The sequence below is a fragment of the Aulonocara sp. 'chitande type north' Nkhata Bay genome, linkage group LG16, assembly GCF_057382095.1.
Source record: "Aulonocara sp. 'chitande type north' Nkhata Bay isolate Kocher_YH1m ecotype deep benthic linkage group LG16, A_spYH_male_GT1.1, whole genome shotgun sequence".
NCBI lineage: Eukaryota > Metazoa > Chordata > Actinopteri > Cichliformes > Cichlidae > Aulonocara > Aulonocara sp. 'chitande type north' Nkhata Bay.
In genome coordinates this window covers 1,954,603-1,971,199 of record NC_141359.1, presented here as the reverse complement: position 1 = coordinate 1,971,199, position 16,597 = coordinate 1,954,603, and the positions used below count along the sequence as shown (strand labels likewise).

Sequence of the window (16,597 nt, the reverse complement as noted above, 5' to 3'; positions counted from 1 at the left end):
AATTCCTCAGCCCTCAGATATGATTGGCTGGCTTAGAAGCCATGAAGGCCCCAATATGCAAATTTGAATGCCTCAGGACACATATATGATTGGCTGGGAAACCGTGCAGGCCCTGATTTGAAAATTTGAATGTCTCAGTCCTCACAGAGGATTGGCTGCCTGGGGACCTGGCAGAAATATATAGAAATACTATGATTAAGCATAAATACTACATTTAGTAGAAATACTATGTTTTAGCACAAATTCTATAAAAAGCAGAAATACTATAATTAGCAGAAATACTATGTTAGGCACAAATCCTATAAAAAGCAGAAATACTATAATTTAGCAGAAATACTATGTTAGGCAAAAATCCTATAAAAAGCAGAAATACTATAATTTAGCAGAAATACTATATTAGGCATAAATCCTATGAAAAGCAGAAATAGTATGATTTAGCAGAAATACTGTATTTAGCACAAGTACCGAAAAGTACCAGAAATATTATGATTCAGCAGAATAGTAATAACTTATTGAAACACAAATGCACAGAGGGACACACAAACACAGGCTCTAATCCAGTCAACCAGTCTAACTATGTTCAATTTAAATCCTACAATGACATGCTGCCAAATAAGGGTAGGGTTCTCTCTCTCCCACTAAACACACACACACACACACACACACACACACACACACACACAGGGAGAGAGAAGTAAGTTTCTAGGTCAGCCTGGGAGCTGCTGAATTTGAATCCACCAATCAGAGAGCCTGTGCACTTTTTCCCTCCAAAACAGGTGCTTCTGTTTACACACGCAGCACAGAGAGGCACAGGATTTTTGCAGTCTATTTCTCATAATGACGACTCACCTCAAACAAATGACCATAATTTCCTAACCATAGAGGCTAGACCGGTCATTCTTACATCGTTTTGTTCAGAAGTGATGGGGGAATCTTCAAGTGTTGACAATTTATCATTAAAATATGAATTTTTAGAGATATATGACATGGATGACTTGTTGACTTAGAAGCCACGAATTCCCCAATATGCAAATTTGAATGGCTGAGGCCACATATATGATTGGCTGGCTGGGAAGCCGTGCAGGCCCTGATTTGTGGATTTGAATTACTCAGCCCTCAGATATGATTGGCTGCCTTAGAAGCCATGAAGGCCCCAATATGCAAATTTGAATGCCTCAGGACACTTATATGATTGGCTGGGAAACCGTGCAGGCCCTGATTTGAAAATTTGAATGTCTCAGTCCTCACAGAGGACTGGCTGCCTGGGGACCTGGCAGAAATATATAGAAATAGTATGATTAAGCATAAATACTACATTTAGTAGAAATATTATGTTTTAGCACAAATCCTATAAAAAGCAGAAATACTATAATTTAGCAGAAATACTATATTAAGCACAAATCCTATAAAAAGCAGAAATACTATATTAGGCGCAAATCCTATAAAAAGCAGAAATACTATAATTTAGCAGAAATATTATGTTAGGCACAAACCCTATAAAAAGAATAAATACTATAATTTAGCAGAAATACTATATTAGGCACAAATCTTATGAAAAGCAGAAATAGTATGACTTAGCAGAAATACTGTATTTAGCACAAGTACCGAAAAGTACCAGAAATACTATGATTTAGCAGAATAGTAATAACTTATTGAAACACAAATATGGAGGCATATTGAAACACAAATGCACAGAGGGACACACAAACACAGGCTCTAATCCAGTCAACCAGTCTAACTATATTCAATTTAAATCCTACAATGACATGCTGCCAAATAAGGGCAGGGTGTTCTCTCTCCCACTAAACACACACACACACACACACACACACACACACACACACACACACACACACACACACACACACACACACACAGAGGGAGAGAGATGCCGAATTTAAATCCACCAATCAGAGTGGCTGTTTACGTTTTCCCGCCAAAAAAGGTGCATCTTTTTACACACGCAGCACAGAGAGGCACAGGATTATTGCAGTCTATTTCTCATAGTGACGACTCCCCTCAAACAAATGACCATAATTTCCTAACCGTAGGGGCTAGAGCGGTCATTCTTACACCGTTTTGTTCAGAAGAGATGGGGGAATCTTCCAGTGTTTACAATTTATCATTAAAATATGAATTATTAAAGATATTTGACTTCTAATGCACCATAACTGAGTAAAGCGAAGCAAAAACTGCCTTGACTTGCCCTCAAACAACGCTTTGTAACTTGAAATCTGTTTGGAGTATCGATATCATTCTTTCACCGTAAGAGACAGCAGGCTTTGGTGAACAATCATGGAAATTTTCAGGTCTCTGTGGAAATCCAACAAAAAGTTATGACGAGAGAAAAAAGTGGTTCATTTCCACAGTTTGAAATCTGAAGAAATCTGAGCGAAGGACGAATTTCCTACCCTCAAACAAGTCCAACTCATTTCAGAACGGTAAGAGGTGAGAAAGAAATTCTTGAATTGTGAGCGTCAGGAGTGTCTGAAGATATGCCGGGACAAGCCTCATGTCTTAACTTTGCTTCGTTAAGGAGATATGACGATTCGAATATGCCTCTCATTACAGAAATGCAGCGGTGATTTTGAACAAACTCTCCATTGACTTTATATGGAGAGTTTTCTGACCTTGTGTTAGTCTGAGGAGATTTGCGAAAGTTCTATGAATTCCACAACAATGATAGTGACATTTTCTGAAAGCCAGCAAAAATACCTACGTTTTGATGTATAATTTGTGGAAGTTGAGTGAAAATTGAGCAAGTAGCAAACAGTTGTTCGGACATGAAGAGAAGACTGCAAAAGCTTCAGTGTCACACTGGAAGCCAAGAGCATAGCAACCATAACAACGCATGTATTTTGTGAAAAATCACAATTTTGCAACTCAAAACTTTAAGAGGCATAAAAGTAAAACAGTAAAAGATTTGAAAAAGCTGAATCATACCTGAATAGCCCAATAATTTGTGAACATTTTAAAGTTTGAATGGTTGTTCTAGGTGAAAGTATGAGGAAGTAGTTAAGTTTCAAAAACAAGCAAATTTTAGCAGAATTGCTGAAGTTTCCCATTCATTTCAATGGGACAAATTAAAGGAAAAAAGTGGAATATTTTAAAAAGTATAATAGTTAAAAATAGCAAAAGATATAGCAGGAAAGAGCAAAAATAGCTGAATAGTTTAAAATTTGAACGGTGAAAATCGGCTGAAAATTGTGGAAGTAGTTAAACGGCGAAAAGTGTACGGAAGTCCTAAGAATAATAATAACTAGAAAAATTTGCATTTCCTGCGAAAATGCAGTGTGGATGCTTAAAGCTGAAGCTGTATGCAAAAAGTAGCTGAAAAAGCTGAAAAGTTGCAGAAATTGTAAAAACTTTGCAGAAGCAAAAGAACTTTTCTAAAATGTAATAACTTAGCAGAACTGCAATCACTTAGAGGAAACTGTAAAGCTGAAGCTGTCTGCTGAAAATACTTGAAAATAGCTGAAGAAGCTGAAGAAATCAAAGTCAGTGTTTAAAAAGTTGTTGAAATTTTAATAACTTTGCAGAACAACATCAAGTTAGCAAAAATGTAATAACTTAGCAGAAATGCAATAACTTAGAAGAAACATAACAATTCAGCAGAAATGTTGTAATTTACCAGAAGCTACAACTTAGCAGAAATGTAATAATTTAGTCAAAAATTAATAACTTGGCAGAAATATTACAACTTACCAGAACTGCTATAATTTTGCAGAAATGTAACTATTAGGAAAAAAATGTATACAGATAACAGCTGAAAACGATGACGTAACCTCAAAGTTACTTGTTTAACTGTGAAAAATGACCAGAAACATTAGAAAAGAAAGAAAACCAATTCAATTCAATTTATATAGCACCAAATCACAACAAAAGTCACCTTAAGGCGCTTCATAGATACAGAGAAAAACCCAACAATCATATGACATATGACCCCCCCTATGAGCAAGCACTTTGGCGACAGTGGGAAGGAAAAACTCCCTATTAACAGGAAGAAACCTCCAGCAGAACCAGGCTCAGGGAGGGGCGGCCATCTGCTGCGACCGGTTGGGGTGAGAGAAGGAAGACAGGAATACCAGCCAGCAGATAAACTGATGTGAAACAAAACCAAGGTAAAATTGCAGAATTTACACAGTTGGTGAAAGGTAAAAATGGCAACAACAACCCCCAAACAAACAAACAAAAAAACAAAAACAAACAACATTTAGTTAATAAGTGCACAAGATGATTCGATGATAAATATGGTACCAATCTACAAAATACTGTCGAAATGAAGTCCACATTGTGATATATTTCAGGTGTGGAGAGTCACAGAGCTAAAACAATCGATGTGCATATTTAAAGAATCAAATAAAGAACATTGTTGTGGAATAAATTACAGTGAATAATAATCACTGCCCTGCGTTAGAGAGTGACTTATGATGATGTATTAATTGGCTTAACTTTACCTCTAACAGCTTTTCACATAGTGCTGTGACCAGGGTGAAATCCATCATAAAGTAACTGTAAACAGTAGAACCATTAGCATGAATGTTATGGTTCTACTCTGATCAAAACTCAAGTCAGCTGTGTGACCTGATATAAAATGATAAAGAGGAACACATATAAATGACCTTTATGAACTTTTCAAAATGACTTTATATGTCTGACCCATTATCTATATATATTAGAGCAGATGTGGAAAACCATTGTTAGACCTACTCTATACTAACACAAACAAAGTCAAAAATTCATTGCTAGTGTGACATGTGGTCCTTTTTGCCTTTGACCAATGATATGCTGGTTACTTGGACCAGTTTAGTATTTGCTGTCACAGAGGAATGTTAACCATAAATCCAAAAGACAAAACTGAAAAAACATGTTAATTGCAAACATGTTTTTGCTTAGTAAAAGGATTGAAATTACATGGAAACTGTCACCTTAAAGCCTCATTGTAAATATCATCACAAACAGATGTTTTCCACACGGTTAACAAAGCTCCACCACATCCAATCACTGCATATAAATCTAAAAGAAAACAACAACAAATAAAATGTAATTAACACAAGTGAAGTCTAAGGAGCTTGGAAAGAAAAGCGTCTGGACTTCTTTGAGTTCCTTGAAGACGTTTCACCTCTCATCCGAGAAGCTTCTTCAGTTCTAAGGGTCAATGGTGGAGAGTCCCAGATTTAAACCCAGTGGGAGTTTCCCCCCAAAGAGGGACAAAGAACCCCCTGATGATCCTCTACCTAATCACATGAGCCAAGGTGTGAAAGTGGGTGTGGGTCCCAATCAGCCAGGGTTTCGGGTGAGCTCATTGTGAAACCTGGCCCCACCCTATCATGTGATTTCCTGAGGTCAGGAAATCACCCACGCCCACTCCCAGGATGTGAGTGGACGTTACGGTGTCTGGAGAGGGAACTCAAAACTGGATTATAGATGGCAGACAGTTGGTGTCGTAAACCACCGCCTCTGTTCAAAGATGGTCGCTCACAGTGGACGTAAATGGCTTCTTTCACTCCTCCATCTGTCCAAAATGTGAACATTGGCATCCTCAAAGAGTGACCTTTGTCCTTTAGATGCAGATGAACTGCTGAGTCTTGTCCTGTGGAGGTGGCTCTTCTATGTTGTGCCATGCGCTGGTGAAGTGGCTGTTTGGTCTCTCCGATGTAGAAGTCTGGGCATTCCTCGCTGCACTGTACAGCGTACACCACATTGTTAAGTTTGTGTTTAGGAGTTTTGTCTTTCGGGTGAACCAGTTTCTGTCTGAGTGTGTTACTGGGTCTGAAGTACACTGGGATGTCGTATTTGGAGAAAACTCTCCTGAGTTTTTCTGATACACCGGCTACATAGGGGATGACAATGTTGTTGTGTCTGTCTTTCTTATCCTCCCTCGCTGGTGTCTGATGTTCTTTTCTGTGAAGCTGGAATGCAGGCACACTGGACGAGCTTGTTCTAAAAAATACAGAAAAAGGAACATTTTATTTGTGTTAAGGCCTAAAAACTACAAATAAGTTATACAATGAACAATATTGAAATACCTTATAGGTGCTGTGGGCCACATAACCAGAATCCAGAGCAATCTCACACTCCCATGATGGTGAGGAAAGACATGAGCTCTGCAGGGAGGTTTGAATGTCTCAGTTGGGACACTGAAGAACTCAGAAGACAGCAATACCTGCACAGAGAGACAGAGTAGAAAAAACATAGATATGTAATCTATAATGTCAATTAAAACTCAAAAAGTGTCAACAAGTATAATCATTTGAGTGTGGAATTATTTATGCAATAAACAGGATTTTAATTAATTGAATTAAAAACACTGACATTTTTTATCAAAGATAAAGAATCATACCTCTCTCTGCTCTGAGGATCACTGAGCATCTCTGACAGGAAATACAGTTTCCTCAGTATGAGTCATCATTGATGGTCTCAGAGGTTGTAGTGTGGCAGCATGATGATGGTCTCCAGATCAGGCAGGAGGTCAGGTGATGGGTGTGTCATCTTCTCCATTGAAGACACACTGGTATGGCAGTTCATAACACAGCAGTCTCCTTGTGGCATGTGGTTATCTGTGCAGTCCAGCACTGATGGATCAGGTTTGGCTCAGCAGTTTATGAAGATGGTGTTAAGATGTTGTTGTTTCAGCTGAGGATGGTGAAGTTTGAAGGTTTTGCCACAAAGGAGACTGTGCCGTTTCTGAAAAAATATATCTAACAAAACAAGTGCTTTTAACACCACCCACCCAGCTCAGCCCCCAAGTGTCTATGTAATGCTGGTATGGGGTGTCGGTTACTAAGTCTAATTAGTACATGGGGGATGACAATGTTGTTGCATCTGTCTTTCTTATCCTCCCTCGCTGGTATCTGATGTTCTTTTCTGTGCATCTTTGCTGACTTTATAAACGCCCAATTAGGATAGCCACATGTTTTAAGTGCTTCATTTACATGTTTGTGTTCCTTCTTTTTCCCTTCAGGCTTAGAGGGAACATGTTCTGCCCGGGGGGGTGTCCTAATTACTCCAAGTTTGTGTTCCAGAGGGTGATGGGAGTCAAAGAGGAGGTACTGGTCCGTGTGTGTGGGCTTCCAATAAACTTCAATGTTGAGGTTGCCGTTCTCTTCAATGTGCACAGCACAGTCCAGGAAAAGCAAACAGTCGTCCTTTGTGTCTTCCCTGGTGAACTTGATGTTTTTATCCACGGCGTTAATGTGCGCAGTGAAGGATTCCACTTCTTGAGTTTTGATTTTGACCCAGGTGTCGTCTACATATCTGTACCAGTGGCTGGGTACTCTTCCTTTGAAAGAGCCAAGAGCCTTCCTTTCCACTTCCTCCATGCAAAGGTTGGCTACAATAGGTGACACGGGGGAGCCCATGACACAGCCATGTTTTTGTCTGTAGAAACCCTCGTTGTATTTGAAATATGTAGTGGTAAGGCAGAGGTCTAACAGTGTGCAAATCTGATCGGGTGTGAAGTTGGTCCTGTCTTCCAAGGAGCTGTCTTCTTGTAGTCGTTTTCTGACAGTCTCCACGGCCTCCGTAGTGGGTATGCAAGTAAAGAGAGAGACTACATCAAAGGACACCATGAGAACCTTCACAGACATAACACAAGAGAAGACTTTTGATTTAATAACTAAGCTTAAAATAAATGTTACCTTTGAATATTTGTGGGAAAAATCTGATGCTACCCCAAGAATACAAAGCCACACTGGAAATGATGACAGGCTTGCAGCCCTCTGTCTTCCTGGATGAAGTGCCTGATCAGTAGCAGTGAGTTGACAGAAGTCAGTGTCTGTAAGAGTGGTCAAACACTGATACTCTGTCCACTTGCGTAGAGTCTAAGAAGCTGGAATGCAGGCACACTGGACGAGCTTGTTCTAAAAAATACAGAAAAAGGAACATTTTATTTGTCTGTACAAACCCTAAAAACTACAAATAAGTTATACAATGAACAATATTGAAATACCTTATAGGTGCTGTGGGCCACATAACCAGAATCCAGAGCAATCTCACACTCGCATGATGGTGAGGAAAGACATGAGCTCTGCAATGAGGTTTGAATGTCTCAGTTGGGACACTGAAGAACTCAGAAGACAGCAATACCTGCACAGAGAGACAGAGTAGAAAAAGCATAGATTTGTAATCCATAATGTCAATTAAAACTCAAAAAGTGTCAACAAGTATAATCATTTGAGTGTGGAATTATTTATGCAATAAACAAGATTTTAATTAATTAATTGAATTAAAAACACTGACATTTTTTATCAAAGATAAAGAATCATACCTCTCTCTGCTCTGAGGATCACTGAGCATCTCTGACAGGAAATACAGTTTCCTCAGTATGAGTCATCATTGATGGTCTCAGAGGTTGTAGTGTGGCAGCATGATCAGGCAGGAGGTCAGGTGATGGGTGTGTCATCTTCTCCATTGAAGACACACTGGTATGGCAGTTCATAACACAGCAGTCTCCTTGTGGCATGTAGTTATCTGTGCAGTCCAGCACTGATGGATCAGGTTTGGCTCAGCAGTTCATGAAGATGGTGTTAAGATGTTGTTGTTTCAGCTGAGGATGGTGAAGTTTGAAGGTTTTCCCACAAAGGAGACTGTGCCCTATCTGAAAAAATATATCTAACAAAACACGTGCTTATAACACCACCCACCCAGCTCAGCCCCCAAGTGTCTATGTAATGCTGGTATGGGGTGTCGGTTACTAAGTTTAATTAGTGCATCAGAAAGCGGGGGCTACACCTAAAGCCCACACTTTCTGATGTCTTTGTTTATTAGCAGCTTTTTCCAGCTGCTCAGAGAATTCTGACTTGGCCTTTATCCACCCAAACCCAAACCCACCCGGATAAAGGCCAAGTCAAACTCACACACCATACCAGCATTACATAGACACTTGGGGGCTGAGCTGGGTGGGTGGTGTTAAACTGTAGTCGGGAACTTTCAGAAAACTATCCATTTACTTCTACATCAGTTTTTATACACATTCTGTAAGCTGTACTAATGTTTTTCTCTACATAATGTATCATTATAGACATCTCTGGTAGCCTAAAGATAGTTTAAAACTTTTGACATTTTTTACCTGTAAAACATGATAAGCAAAAACTCATTCATCACAAAAACTTTTGATTCTACAAAATCTACTATAATCAAGAAAATATAATTGTCTGTATTTATTCGTGTATGTCATCATAATATATACCTGCATTTATCTGGGATTTATTTATTTACTATTTCATATTTTAAAGCCCTTGGAGGGGAAGATCTCGTTTGTTGAGCTACATACGTCATAGTAAAAAGATTTAGTCATTTAAAACATGATGTTGGTTTATCAAATGTTGCAGCACATTTCAGATCAGAGGTGCATGATAGCAGATGTTCTCTGCTCTGCATGAAGTTCAGCAATAATTTGGTGAAATGATTAATAACATTGCAATAAGAAAGGGTCTTCTGACAGACAGAGTAGGGAAGACCCTTTTTTCAATGAAAAATCTTTTTCATGCTCTACAATCAGTAAACTCTGTAACAAACATGATCTGTAATTGTTTCAAAACTCACCAGACGACTTCATGATTGGCTCGAGGACAGGACACAAAAGACAGGGTTGTGGTAACTGTAATATGATCTCAGAACACCTGAATACAGACATTTCTGTGGCTGAGAAATAAAAATGAGGTCAAGCAGGGTGTTCTTGTCTGTAGTGGCAGAAGTGATCAGCTGTGAATACCCTCTCGACTGAAACTGCTCCAGAATCTGTTTTCTTCCACTCTGCAACTGGTTCTCATTAAAATCTCCACACACAATTATTGGGTGACAGTCCATTATTTCAAGTGAATCTAAAAGACTTACCAGGTTTTGCATGAATGGTGTCAAACTGTAGTCAGGGGGTCTGTACACAACAGCAATGAGTGCAGGGAATGGAGCCTGAACCTTCAACACTAAAAACTCAAGATCAGTGACATTATGCAGATACTGTTTTACCTGAACCTGAAAATGATTCCTCAAATACACAACAACTCCCCCACCACTTCTGCTGGCCATGTGAGGAAAGTTTGTGTAGGACACATGTCTGTTGCGTTTGAACATGGTGTAGCCGTCCAAATGAAGACTGTCTGCAACAAAGGAGCCTTGAAGGTGAGACTCAGTGAGACACAAAACATCTGCTAAACACATTTCATGATGACTCTTGATGTCACTGATGTGAGATGGCAAACCCTCTGTATTGTGATGGATCAGTGTAAGAGTGTCAAGTCTGCTGGCTGTTTCTCTGACCTGAAGAAGAGGCATCATTTCCTCAACACTGGCTTGTCTCATGGTTTGGAGCGCTGCAGTTACCTCGGGATTGGCGTAAATCTTTTTCTCATCCAAGTCCTGCAAATAGAGTCCACTGAGAGACGTCACCCTGCTGAGAGCAACGTAAGCCATACCTGGTTCAAAAATGTTCTTCATTGAAACTACAGCTGTCTGTGTTGTAAGACCCTGAGTTTTGTGAATTGTGCAGGCGAATGCTAGCTTTACAGGAAACTGTCTGCGTACTGCTCCTTTAAACTTCAGACTCTCCTCTGCTCTCTCAATGTAAACAAGATCATCAGATGCTGCATTAGCACTGCGGTTGTGTCTCATAGGCTGCCGGTTGTCCATCCTGAGCCCCAGTTTAATTATGTGTCCATCATTTTCAGATCTCACCACCTTTACCAGTATACCAAAAGCACCGTTGACTAAACCGTTTAGTGTGTCCAAGTTTCTGGTCAGCATGACTCGAGCTCCTTCAGCAACATTCAGAGTGTCAGGTAAATCATTTCGCCCACCTGTAAATGGTTTGTCTCTTCGTTCCATTCTGCCTGTACATTTATCCTTCTGGAAATCGTCTGCATTGATTATTATGATGTTTGAATGAAGCTTCTTCAGGGTATCTATGTTGTGGGATTCCACATTCTTGTTGGTGGCATAAATGTGTAAGACCTCAGTTGGACATTCTTCTGGTGCAGTCACAGCCTGTGACAACAAATCTCTGTCGCACTGAGAAAGTTCATCCGTCTTTTCTTTGACTCTAATCCTGTTCAGCATCTCTGCAAAGGCCACATCATCTTTCTGACGCATGATCTCGGTTAGAGTGATCATCTGAAAATGTTCCTGCCATAGGTCAATCTGTTCTGGATCGTAAACACAGAGAGGTTTAGACTGTCGCACTGGTGGCAGCTGGTAAAAATCTCCAACAGCTAAAACTGACATTCCACCAAAAGGTCTCTGAGTGCCTTTGATTTGTTTCAGTCTTGCATCCACATAAGCAAAAAGGGGTTTTGAAACCATTGAAATCTCATCAATAACAATAATTTCAGCATTCATCAGCTCAGATCTGACTTCATCCAGTTGGTTACCAAGTCCTTGAATGGGTGGTTTCAGACTCCTGGGTAGTTTCAGTAGAGAATGTAACGTAGAGCCACTGATAGAAAAAGCTGCTGTACCGGTAAATGAAGTCAGTAAAACAGTTGGATTTGATATGTCAGCTTCTTCTGCATTAGCAGGCAGTCTGCTCAGGATCTTTGATGCTTCAGAATGAATACACTTAATCAGATGTGACTTTCCAGTTCCTGCACCACCGTTGATATAGAAGAAAAATGGATCTGGGTTCAAACCACAAACTCGCTGAATACACCAGTCTCTTATGGCATAGAACACGCAGGCCTGCTTCTGGTTCAGATTCTGATACATTACACGTACCACGGCTGGATCTACTGCAGGTTGTTCTCTGACGGCTCTGATCTTTGTTACAGCATCAGACTGACGACTGTAGTCGGGAACATTCTCCTGTTCGTTCTCATCATCAGAATGTCTCTCAGGAAGATTCTCATCACATTGCAGCCTCACAACTTCAGATTCAGGAGCAAGATTACACCATTCATCAATCACAACATCCCTATTTTGTTCAAACTCTTCCAGTGCACTCTCAATATCCTCAGAGTTCTTCTCATACTTGTCTTTATTTCTTTTCACAACCCTTTTCACAGACTCACTGTGGTCTGAACATGGAAGTCGTACAAAACCTGAGTTGTAGAAGGACTGATAGGTTTGGAACCCTTGTGGTTTCAGTTCCTGCTCTGATCTGTGTGGAAGGTAAAGTCTCAACAGTCGACCATAATATTGCTCAGGATCTTTTTCCTGTGAACAGTGGTAATATCTGATTATAGCTGGTTTATCATTCTTTCGCCTTTGTACAAATCCAAGCTGGTTTAGAAGAGGAAGCACATCTTTTCCTTCATTTGGACCACTCACCAACCTGCACAAGGCAGCAAAATCAGCCAGTGACATTTCCTCATATTCTGGGGTCTCAGGTCTGCATTTGTATTTATCACTCAAACTTGTCATCCAAATATTACAACTGTCATGTGTTGTGCTTTCCAGGAAGCTCATGGGGCGACTCATTTTTACTGGGTTATCATCTGTTGGTACAAATACAACACTGCGGGAACATTTTTTCATTTTTAGGCCACAGACTCGAGTCACACACTCCTGTGCGCTGATTTCTCTCTTTTTTGAGTAAGCCTGCATCACAGCTCTCATTTCATCACATTCATTGACGGTGTTCTTATCAGAGTTGTCAATAACTGTCTTCAGGTATTCAGAGAGGCCAGATTCTTTCTTTGTTATATATTTACAGAGGTATTCTATACATGAATAGGCATTCAAAATGAATGAGACATCTAAATTAGAGTTCCAGGCTTCAAGCAGGTCTGGGTTGTAATTGTTGATCCAACACTCATTTGGGTCACGTTTCAGAATCAGAGCTGTTTTCTTGTTTATGTCTTGGAGGCATTGTTCATACTCATTCATTGTCAAGTTGCATCGTGACAGAATCTGCTCTATGGTGAGGGAAGCAGCTTCAGGTTCCTTCAGCAGGTTCAACAAAGGTCTGAGTTTGGCTTTTGCAGCTTCAGTGTCTGAATCCTCATCCTGTCTCACAATCATTGTTCTTGTGGCTGGTGGTTTGGGAAACCCAAATCTACAACCAGAGTTCACACTCTTAAAGCATGTCTTTGTGTGGTTTTTGCTGTGCTTTTGTAGCTCAGTGACTTTTTTGTGCAGTTCAGGTTGTTTTTCTGGATCAGGGAGTTGAGCTGAGATGTATCTGTCCACAAAGTCACAGACAGTTTGGTCATCATCCACATCTGCTTCTACCTTTTCTCGAATCCACAGCAACATGTGTATATGTGGACTACCTCTGTGCTGGAACTCAACTCTGTAAAAGTAATCAATGATCTCACCAAGGGGCTGTGCAGGAGAAAAAAGCAAATCTCTGAACAAAGCCTCAACACGTTTATCAAACATTCGCATGGTGGTTACTGGATTTGATCTTAGAATTTCACACTTTTCTGACCAGTCCAGGGCTTCAAAATCAACCTCTTCACCTTGCTGTCTCTTTATTGCTTGAATCACTTCAGGCCATCTCATCTCAGCAGCAGAGAAAGTGACAAAGAACTGAGGTGTTCCTATTTGGCGAACCATGCTGAATAGATCTCTGGTAGTTTTCTGCCAGTAAGCTGGAGTTCCTCTGAGTGGCTGCATAAATCTGATTGCATCTTTATTTCTTACCAGCTTCTCTACTTCTGTCTTACTTTGTAACATTCCTGATGTGATTTTGCGTCCATCTTTGGTCATAGTTTTACCTTTCCTTAGCTGTATTGTCATGCTGGAATTAGCCAAGTGTATTTCAGTGACAAACTGTGAGAAAAACAGGTAATTTGTGTCTTTAGCAAATCTTGCATCAATGTTGAAAAGCCTTGACTTGAAGTAAGCACTTGGTGTGAGTTTAAGACGTCTCTTTTCATCCAGTGTATTCTGACCAGTAGGAAACTGCACAGGAAATGCCATGGCTTCCAAATGAGGAGTTCTGAAGAAGCTAACAGGATTGTTTCTTTCTGCAGGAGCCACACAATATGTGTTATCAGTGAAACAGAGAATCTCTTCTGAAATGTCTACAGGCTGCAGACAACTTTCTAGAGCAAAACCTCCATTGTTCAAATCACTTTCTGGTTCATCTGGATTTTGTTCCTCTGGTTGTTCATCACAGGATTGCATATTAATATCTTGGTCACTTTGAGACTCACTTTCACACAAAAGGGCATCTTTTTCATAGTTGTCAATTTCCATTAAATCTGCTTCATTATAATCATCACTTGCCATGCTGGCTTCATCACTGCTGTCATCATCAGGTAACGTTGGATCACAAAGCAATGCATCATCTCTGATAACAATATCTGTGTACTGTGGATGAATTTGTTTCAGTTTACGCAGAGCTTGAATGAGTTTAGACCAGGTGACAGTCTGGAACAGCTGATGGCCTTTGTAGCACAGTCGTCTTTTCAGCTTTATCCTCATGATCTGTGATTGGCTTCTGATCCTCGGTAAACTGTCAACTGTTTGTTGGACCTCAGATGGTACACACACCACATTACCACGTATAAGTCTCTGTCTCCCCTTTGGAAGAGGAATAATCTTAGCAAATGGTATGCATTTGGCAATCAGATGTCTCTCCAGAATGTTGAGATCACAAAGTTCAGCTGGAATATCCTGCAGTTCTAAACCATTAACAGCAGCAAGCCTGGGCATGCATCCACTTTTGAGGGAACTGTGACACGTGTGACAGATATACTCTTTTTTTCTCTCAACAGGAAAGCTGCAGTGATCATTACATGCTTCATCACACACATGAACATATTTACCAGTTAGACACTGATGAGCTACAGTCTGGTGTTTTGAGTAATTTTGTCTTTTGCAGATTTTTACCTGATTAGGAAAAGAAGCTTTTAGACAAACAGTACAAACATAAGATGGTGCTGACTTAATGTTTGATCTGAAACGAGATATGGCCTCATTCATTAAAGTGTTCTCTGGATGACACTGTAAAGTCTCAGCTGGTCGATGCATCTGGCGATATTTCCGTTTTATGTTCATTGCACATCTGATATTATGCATCTGTCTGAAAGAAAAACTGTTCCAATATTTTACTCTCATTCGTTCTCTCATATTGTCCTTGTGTTGTTGCTGAAATTGTTTTTCTTCTCCATACCGCTTAGTCATATAAGATCGTTTTTTCTGTTTAAAATCTTCGCTTTTTTTATATAGGTTATATACATATGACCTCATGTAAGCTTTATGTTTCTCTCTGAATCCAGCACAAGTTCTGTATATTCTTCTTATACGCTCTTTCTGCTTATCTCTGAATATGGAAGACTCTCTATACGTTCTTGTTATACGTTCCTTCTGCTTATCTCTGAATAGGGGATTGTCTCTATATGTCCTTATGACACGTTCTCTTTTTCTCTCTCTAATTTTAGCACTTTCTCTATACATCTTTCTCAAATGTTCTCTGTGTTTCTCCTTATAGGTAGCATTTAATTTATACAGCTCATTTTTGTACAGACTCTTTTTCTGTCTGTGATCAGGATCATTACACTTCTTAGTTGAGTTTTTTTTCTTTGTCTTGAAGCTTTCATCAAACCTGTACATCTGCCTTTCTTTCGTCTTCTGATTTTCCTTTCTCTGTGGTAGCTTTTGTTGGGTCAATAATCTTCTCCTCATTTTTTGCCTTTCATGTTTACTATATTTCAGCAGTTTATCTGAGAGTTCCTCTGTTATCTTAGTTGAACTGGAGGCACTGTTTGAATCATTCTGAGGAACAGAATCTGATGTTACCTGAGTGTCTCTTACAGAAGATGCAGAGGTTTCTATTTCTAAATACTCAGAAGGAAGATGGTTGTTTTCAGTAGCAGCTGTCTCATTTGAATAATCCACTCTGGATGATGTCACTTCAGTCGTTAAAGTGTCTCTCACAGTCTTCTGTGTCTGGTCAGTAGATCTTTGGGAGTTTATTTCATGAACGGCTTCATTTAAAGCTGGTGCTGTAATAGTTGTAGCTGTTGGTCTGTATTCGGTGGTTTGATTAGCATCTCTTTGGTCAGCAGCGTTTTCACTGTGAAACTCGATGGGCTGTAGTTCATAAGTGCAGCTTGGTGCGATGCTGAACATTCTGTACAAACGTTTGATCCTGTCAATCATGTCATTAAGACGTGTGAATTTCAACATAACTGCAGTTCCACCACTTACACTTAGCGACAATGGCATACCAGTAGACTTACGTGGGTGAGGGTCAAAATATGCATATTCACCTGAAGTCAGCCTGCTAACAGCGATGACTGTTCCTCCCATGACTAGCAAAGCATAGCGAACGTCTGAAGCCAAACACTGTAATCCCTGTTCAAGGCTCGGAAAGTGATCTGTACCATCAAATGTGCCGTAATGAGCAAACTGAGACATGTCGACTTGATACTCGTGTCTGCGGCTGGTAACAACTGAGGGAAGTTCATCGCAGGCTAGAAACACACTGTTCACAAACCTCAGTCTGGCATCTGAATAGACGGCATGGCCTTTGTCCAACACACGGTTTAGATCTGCTCTGGTAATAAATTCATCCTCGTGTAAGAATGACAGGAAAACCAAACTGTTAGCCATGCATTGCTGATTCCGGTACTTTCCATACCTAGGAGCGGCCTGGCTTCGGGAAGCACAGACGCTACTCACTCGTGGACGACTTTCACTGTTTGTAACCTGT

General features: G+C 40.0%; 2 protein-coding genes across 3 annotated transcripts; both read right to left on the bottom strand.

The window, feature by feature from the left end:
- Positions 1–3,521: 3,521 nt before the first annotated feature.
- LOC147310777 (uncharacterized) lies at positions 3,522–7,589 on the bottom strand. The gene is made up of 2 exons (XM_086267460.1): positions 6,886–7,589; positions 3,522–5,943 (listed from the first exon to the last, which is right to left on the bottom strand). The coding sequence occupies exons 1-2, from the start codon at positions 7,587–7,589 to the stop codon at positions 5,355–5,357; spliced, it is 1,293 nt and encodes a 430-aa protein (XP_086123586.1). The 3' UTR covers positions 3,522–5,354.
- On the bottom strand, positions 7,387–15,222 carry LOC147310776 (uncharacterized). 2 transcript variants are annotated; one of them, XM_086265867.1, is made up of 4 exons: positions 8,270–15,222; positions 7,952–8,088; positions 7,641–7,862; positions 7,387–7,520 (listed from the first exon to the last, which is right to left on the bottom strand). In XM_086265867.1, the coding sequence occupies exon 1, from the start codon at positions 15,130–15,132 to the stop codon at positions 9,556–9,558; it is 5,577 nt and encodes a 1,858-aa protein (XP_086121993.1). In that variant the 5' UTR covers positions 15,133–15,222; the 3' UTR covers positions 7,387–7,520; positions 7,641–7,862; positions 7,952–8,088; positions 8,270–9,555. The 2 variants fall into 2 exon arrangements, with proteins under 2 accessions (XP_086121993.1, XP_086121992.1); XM_086265866.1 differs by having other exon boundaries at positions 7,416–7,552.
- Between the last annotated feature and the right edge of the window lie 1,375 nt (positions 15,223–16,597).

Bases quoted from the DNA above. Each gene is read 5' to 3' on its own strand.
- LOC147310777 (XM_086267460.1), bottom strand. From the start codon at position 7,589: ATGTCTGTGAAGGTTCTCATGGTGTCCTTTGATGTAGTCTCTCTCTTT. The intron at 5,944-6,885 runs GTCAGCAAAGAT...TGTATTTTTTAG, and splicing joins CCTAATTGGGCGTTTATAAA to AACAAGCTCGTCCAGTGTGC.
- LOC147310776 (XM_086265867.1), bottom strand. From the start codon at position 15,132: ATGAGGTCATATGTATATAACCTATATAAAAAAAGCGAAGATTTTAAA.